The sequence below is a fragment of the Magnolia sinica genome, chromosome 9 (assembly GCF_029962835.1).
Source record: "Magnolia sinica isolate HGM2019 chromosome 9, MsV1, whole genome shotgun sequence".
In the NCBI taxonomy this organism is placed as follows: domain Eukaryota; kingdom Viridiplantae; phylum Streptophyta; class Magnoliopsida; order Magnoliales; family Magnoliaceae; genus Magnolia; species Magnolia sinica.
In genome coordinates, this window is record NC_080581.1 from 75,814,542 (window position 1) to 75,821,442 (window position 6,901).

Consider the following 6,901-nt stretch of genomic DNA (forward strand, 5'->3'; position numbering starts at 1 on the left):
TAACCTATTCATAAAGTTACATAGACCTGGATGAAGGGAAAATACAAGTATCAGGTTGATTCAAAGATTATGGCACCTAAGAAATTTCAACGGTAAGAGCTTAATCCCTTGTTTTCGGCCTATATCCTGAAATGATGCGGGAAAATGAATGATCGGTTCTGATAAACCCATACGTGAGGGTGGCTATTAGGAGCAATCTATGTCCAGTGAACAAGACTAGAGAGAGGGATATTAATTGTCCAATACAGGGCTGTCAATGGACTGGCCTGGCCACACGGGCAGCTGGCTTGGACTGGACCATCAGGCTCGAGGGCTTAGATAGGGGCTTATAATTTCTGCCCGATTTTTAATCGGGCTGTGAGTGTACTTAATCTTCCAAAAGTACGGCTAGCAGTCGTATGTTTTTTCTTCTTTTTCAAATATTTCCTTTTTTCTCTGCAATTTTAAAAACATCAAAATTTCTTGCTTTGCTTACGTGGAAAAATAACGTCGTATTGCAGCTCATACCGCAGCGGATTGGGACCCGGATTTCCTGCAAAAGCCTTTTGCATGAAGTTACTGCACTGCAATGTAAGGTGGGGTCCACCGTGATGTTTACGAAAAATCCAACATGTCCATCTATTTTTCGAGCTCATTCTAGGACATGCGACCAAAAATTAGGAAGATCCAAAACTCAATTGGGCTACACAAGATGAAGCAATAGGGAAAGAATTCCTACTGTTGAAACCTTCATAGGCTCCGCTTAATGTTCATATGCCATCCAAACCGTTTATAAGGTCATTTTTACTAGGATGAAGTGAAAACACCTAAAACATCGACCGACACAAAACTTTTGTGGTCATATAAATATTTCAACAGTGGTCACTAAATCCCCACTGTTCCCTCTCATGTGGCCCATTTGAGTTTTGGATCTATTGTATTTTTAGTTGCATGTCCTAAAATGAGATTTTTAAAAAAATGGATGAATGAGTTAGATTTCTCACATACATTGCAGTGGGCCGGCCCAGAATCCTTGCCCATGGACTTCACACCAAAAAGGCTTATGACGGGATCATGATGTATATGTTATATCCACACGGTCTATTCATTTCATAATATCATTCCATCCATTCATTCTATAATATCATTTTAGAGCATGATCCTAAAAATGAAACAGATCGAAATCTTAACGGTCTATTCATTTTATGATATCATTCCATCCATTCATTTGATATCATTCCATCCATTCATTCTATGATATCATTTTAGAGCATGATCCTAAAAATGAAACAGATCGAAATCTTGAAGACAAACGCAATAAAAAGAAGTGGGGATTGAATGCTTACCGTTAAAAGATTCTTGGGAGTCACAAAAGTTATGGGTCAAGTTTATATTTTTGTTTCCCTTCATCCCAGTCCCTGAAAACTTATGAATAGGTTGGATGGCAAATGAACATTATAGTGGGCCTTAGGAATGCTTCAGCGGTGGACACCATTGTCCCCACAGCTTTTTATAGTGTGGTCTAGTTGAGCTTTGCATCTGCTTCATTTTTGTGATTATTATCTAAAATAATATCAAAACATGAATGGACGGTGTGGATGTCTACGTACATTTAAGATCCAATCTACCGCGGCTCTTCCGTAATTACAGGGACTAGGATTGCGTCCTACCTGGCCGTCTCCAGCTGAAACGGGCAGGAGCTTTGAGTGACCACCATGATGTATGGGTCTTATCCACACCGTCCATCCATTTTTTCGTATAATTTTAAGGTGTAATTCCAAAATGGAGGCAAATCCAAAGCTTAAGTGGACCACACCACATGAAGCAGCGGTGATAAGGATTCTCACCGTTGAAACATTTCTATGGCACACCGTTATATTTCTTTTCCACGCAACCTATTTATATAGTTACATAGATGAAATTACAAATATAAGAAAAAACAAATATCAGCTCTATCCAAAACTTTTGTGGCCTCAGGAAGTTTCTGATGGTAAGAGTTTAATTTGAGCTTAATTCCTATCGTGTAGTCAACTTGAACCTTGGATCTGACTTATTTTTGGGTTTATAACTTAAAATAATAATAATAATAATAATAATAATAATAATAATAATAAATAATTAAAAAAAAATTGGATGGACGGTTGTGGTAAGACCCATACATCACGACTCAAAGCTCCTGCCCTTCCCCAGCTGGAGACGGCGGGGTAGGATGCAATCCGCGTCCTAATTACAGCACGCCCAGAACCAAATCGGATCGAGTACTGAGTTACTGCACTCTTATCGTACTGAGTAAACTAAGTTGGGACCACCTTGAATGTATGTGGTCTATCTACGCCGTCCAATAATGTTTTCATCTAATTTAAGGGGTTGAGCCCAAAATTGAAGCACATCCAAAGATCAAGCGGATTATACCACTGGAAACAGTGGAGAAAATGATTTCCACCATTGAAACCTTTCTAGGTCTCACATTGATCTTTATTTGTCATCCAACCTATTCATAAGATCATAAAGACACAGTTGAAGGCAAAACAAAAACATAATCTTGATCTAAAACTTATGTGGCCCCTAAGAAATGTTCAATGGTGGACGTACAATTCAACTATTTGCAATGATGTGGTCCATTTTAACATTGGATATGCCTCATTTTTTTGTCCCAATCCCCAAATTTATCTAGTAAAATAGATGAAAAGAGGGGATAAAATACATAAATCATGGTATATACCACACAGAATTTACTCAGTACGCTAAGGGCCTGTTTGGCCGGGCAGATCCCATGGTATTAGGAGGGATGGGATCAATTTTAAGGTAATGATGGTGGTGTCAGTGGATTGTCTTAAGATCCATGGGATTGCTTATATCACGGGACAAGTTCACTGGGTCAGTTTGGCATGCCATGCATATCCCGGGATTTTACCTTCTAATCCATCCAACCAAGGGATAGGATCAATTTTAAGGTAATGATGGTGTTGTCAGTGGATTGTCTTAAGATCCATGGGATTACTCATATCCCGGGACAAGTTCACCAGATCTGTTTGGCTCATCATGCCTATCCTAGCATATTGCCAATCCAATCCCTCCTAATACAGTGGGATCTGCCTGGCCAAACAGGCCCTAAGGGCGTGTTCGGCCGGACCGATCCCATGGGATTAGGAGGTATGGGATGGCTTTTAAGGTAATGATGGCAGCGTCAGTGGATGGTTGGCCGTCTTCTGGGATTTTCATATCCCTCTACCAAAACATGTGCCTGTTTGGTCTGTCACAGCCATCTTGGGATCACTGACGTGATCCTATTTGGATGGAGATGGGATTCCATTTTAATCCTTGCGATCCCACACCTACAGCATGAGGTGGTCTGACTGCTCTCACCCAACATGCTTGTACTTCCACACCCAATTCAAACTGTATGAAACCGTGGCCGAATCTTTGTGGGACCCACATCGATGTATCTGTGTCATCCAAACCATCAATATGTTGTATTGTATCATCCGAACCATCTAGAATGATTTGGATGGGCGGAAATATGAAGGCCATGACCGGGCTTATCATTGTGCGTACACTGCTTCCTATGTATGACTGTCCTATTCGTGATCTGGGTCAAGCCACCTAATGCTAGGGAGCAGATTTGCTGCCACCCGGTCTTCATCTCAGCCATACACAACATGGGATGATTCCGTTTGTGCATACATGTGGATGTTTAGGGAATCAGATCCAATTAGATGATTATGATATCAACTCCTAATGCAAGACGTACTATGACTATAGTATGTCATGAAATTATCCATCAATGTACCAATGTTAGTAAAACATACCCAACAATATCTATAATTTTATCATAATATACAATGCGAAAAAAACAATCATTACTCCAATCAGGAGTGCCAATAATTTCTCTGTGGCTGAAGGGGGAAGATCATCAGTAGACATGGGCCTGAAAATAGTTGCCCGGGCTGTCCGTTGGATAGATAGCACTGCAGAATGATGGACATCAACTGCATCCGCTGAAGCTGCCACATCTCCAGATGGAGCTCCACATCCATGGGTCGGTGGTTCAGTTGCCAGACCGAAAAAATTGTCCCAGTATGCTGTTTCATCTGTCCAATTAGTAAACGCTCGATAGCAGCTCCAACTGTATCCCTCCACCTCGACTCGCGCATCATCCCATGTAAGATAAATACCTGGCCGACGACCAATCAGGACAACATAGTATTTTTCTTCGCCATCTGCCAAGAGAGGTTCAATATCGCAATGAATAACAACAAATTGAAAGTGATGCCTTTACATCGCAAAGAAAAAATGTTAATCTAGTAAAGTCATATGATGTCAGTTTGGGGAGTGTACCTTCTCTCTGTACGAAGTGTGTGGTCCTATCAGTAAAATACTTATACAAGAAAAGCTACAACACATCCAAAATTATATTGAATAATTACATATCAAGTATATGGAATCCAAAAATATAAGGAACATAATAAAATAAAGAAGTTATTACATGCCCAAAAAAAAAAAAACATCCGTTCACCAAAAACCACAAAACCCAAAAAGAAAAAGAGTTTCTTGTAGCAAGTGCTCTGCACCTCTAAATAACATATTAACGGTACCCCACTTGCAAAGTTTTTAAACCTTAAAAATCAGCAACAATCAAACAGAACCACCGCCATCATTACCCTTCAAATCAAACAGAGTTTTTTTTAGTCAATCAACACGACAATTTGGCCATAAGGCAACAAAAAAGGAGGCAAGCTCGTGATCTTTATTCAAGAGCTAACCAACCTCAATAAATTCAGCATTGGTTAGCCCCTGAACCTCTTCCAGTAGGTCTAAGACACATCGTGTTCAGTTGATATCCTTTCCTACAGAGAAGTTACGTATAGCCTCTGCGACACTCGTGAGAGATATGCCTACGACATCACATGGTCGAGCAGGTCGCATCCTTTTTGTTGTTGCACTCCCACCACGACTAGTATCGGAATCAGTTCTACGGATGAGAGTGTCTTGAAACGACATATTTTCCCTTATTTGACTATCTGTTGATTGGCCATATATGTCAAGTGATTCAGAGAGGTTTTCCTCAGAAAGGTCCACGGTAGCATCTGTGTCATCGTCCAGCCCTCTCCACGAATCATTGAGGTCTCGATAAACATGAGAATAAGATGCCGCAATGTTCCCACTTCCTTGCGCATATCTGCCCGTAGCCTGGTCAGACCCGACAATCACCGATAAATCATCCATCCGTTCAATTCGCTCACCTCGCAACCTCTCAGCTCGCGGATGAGACTATATACATGATAATTTTAAATATCAGTAAATGCCAGTTAACTATCAAAATTTAAAACAACAAAATACTTCAATTTAAGTTACCTTTAAATACTCCTCCCAAACCTCGTCTGGGGCCGTCACCACCATCTGCTCGTAGTCCCAACCAAAACCACTCGCAGCCAGCATGTCCTTTATATCACAGCACTCCCTCTTGTGATACCTCAATCTATTCTGTACATTTTTCCAGGTGACAATAATCTGTGCACGTTTATGTACCTCGTCGACTGCCGCTTGATATGCTTCTCGTTTGAAGCCATTATCCGCCTTTCTACCTAGCACGATTTGATCAATCAAGGTGTCGAACAAAACTTGATCCATAGTTCCAGTTCATTTGATCTTGGCAACGTGAGAGGAAGGCTCTGCCAGAGATTTTATGGACTTCCCACGCGGTGAGCAACGTGTCGGTAGAACCGGGCTACGCAACGGCGATTGCGTCGGAATTGTAGTAAAACCTCTCAAGTTGGCTGACATATCACCTATGTATAGAAGGGAACGCAGTTGCACAAAGAGAATAATGAGGAATACAGTATGTGTCAATTATAAGATTTTCCAAAAGGAATATGTAGACGTCTAAAACAGTTCTTGATGTATGAAGAAAAATTTTTTTTTTCAAAAATTGTACAAGGTGCAAAAAACTATTACTTCGAAATTATACAAAAAATAGGTAAAGAAATTACTTTCCCTAAGGCAGTATGTCATGATTATCACAAAAACTAAGTAGGATTATCGAATCCTACTATTGTTTTGGGTGTCTTCCCACATGCGCTCCGCGATCCTGTCACGAGTTCTAATCCAGTCATCCTTCGCTTGTTGAGTGAATTGGACTAGCCATTGCTTTTCATCAATTGTTGATACCTCATTTAGGGTAGGATTTGCCTCAATGTCACCCACTGGTACACCTATGTCACGCAAGTCTTGGTCCAACCCATCCTTACTCCGTATGAAATTATGTAGCACACAACAAGCAATGACAAATTTCACCTGTGTATCAAAGGGATATTGCATAGGCGTCTTTGGAATTGGAAATCTCCCCTTCATCACACCGAAACATCGTTCAATTGCATTTCGCAATTGCGCATGCCGATAGTTAAATAATTCTTTTACATTCATGGGTGATCTCCCGCTACGATACTCCTGCAGATGGTATCAAACTCCACGATAAGGGGCCATGAACCCTGGTGAATGAGCTTAACCAGCGTCCACGACAAAGTATTTTCCTACACAATTGCAGGAATGATTCTTTCAGTCTTACATGAAGACGATAATATACACCAATTAATATTCGATTGATACTGAATATTAGTTACCATGGGGCACAATAAGTGGATTGTCAGATTGCGTCAGGGCATTATGTAGTACCCGCGTATCCGACACTGAACCTTCCCATCCAGCTAACACGTACAATATTGACATATCAAAGGAACAAGCTGCAAGTATATTCTACGACAAGAAACCCTTTCGGTTGCAGAAGTTTGCATGTTCTGATGCTGGTATGTGTGCCGAAATATGCGTCTCATCGATCGCACCCACGCAATCCTATAGGATTAATATCAGATGATATCTCTTTTCACGTGTAGATTTATAAACGATTAGTTGGTATATAATGATA

At 40.6% G+C, this 6,901-nt stretch overlaps 1 protein-coding gene across 1 annotated transcript; it reads right to left on the reverse strand.

The window, feature by feature from the left end:
• Positions 1-4,716: 4,716 nt before the first annotated feature.
• Positions 4,717-5,457, reverse strand: LOC131256477 (uncharacterized protein At2g29880-like). Its single transcript, XM_058257359.1, has 2 exons — positions 5,335-5,457; positions 4,717-5,250 (listed from the first exon to the last, which is right to left on the reverse strand). The coding sequence occupies exons 1-2, from the start codon at positions 5,416-5,418 to the stop codon at positions 4,810-4,812; spliced, it is 525 nt and encodes a 174-aa protein (XP_058113342.1). The 5' UTR covers positions 5,419-5,457; the 3' UTR covers positions 4,717-4,809.
• Positions 5,458-6,901: the final 1,444 nt, after the last annotated feature.

Bases quoted from the DNA above. Each gene is read 5' to 3' on its own strand.
- LOC131256477 (XM_058257359.1), bottom strand. From the start codon at position 5,418: ATGCTGGCTGCGAGTGGTTTTGGTTGGGACTACGAGCAGATGGTGGTG. The intron at 5,251-5,334 runs GTAACTTAAATT...TCATGTATATAG, and splicing joins TTTGGGAGGAGTATTTAAAG to TCTCATCCGCGAGCTGAGAG.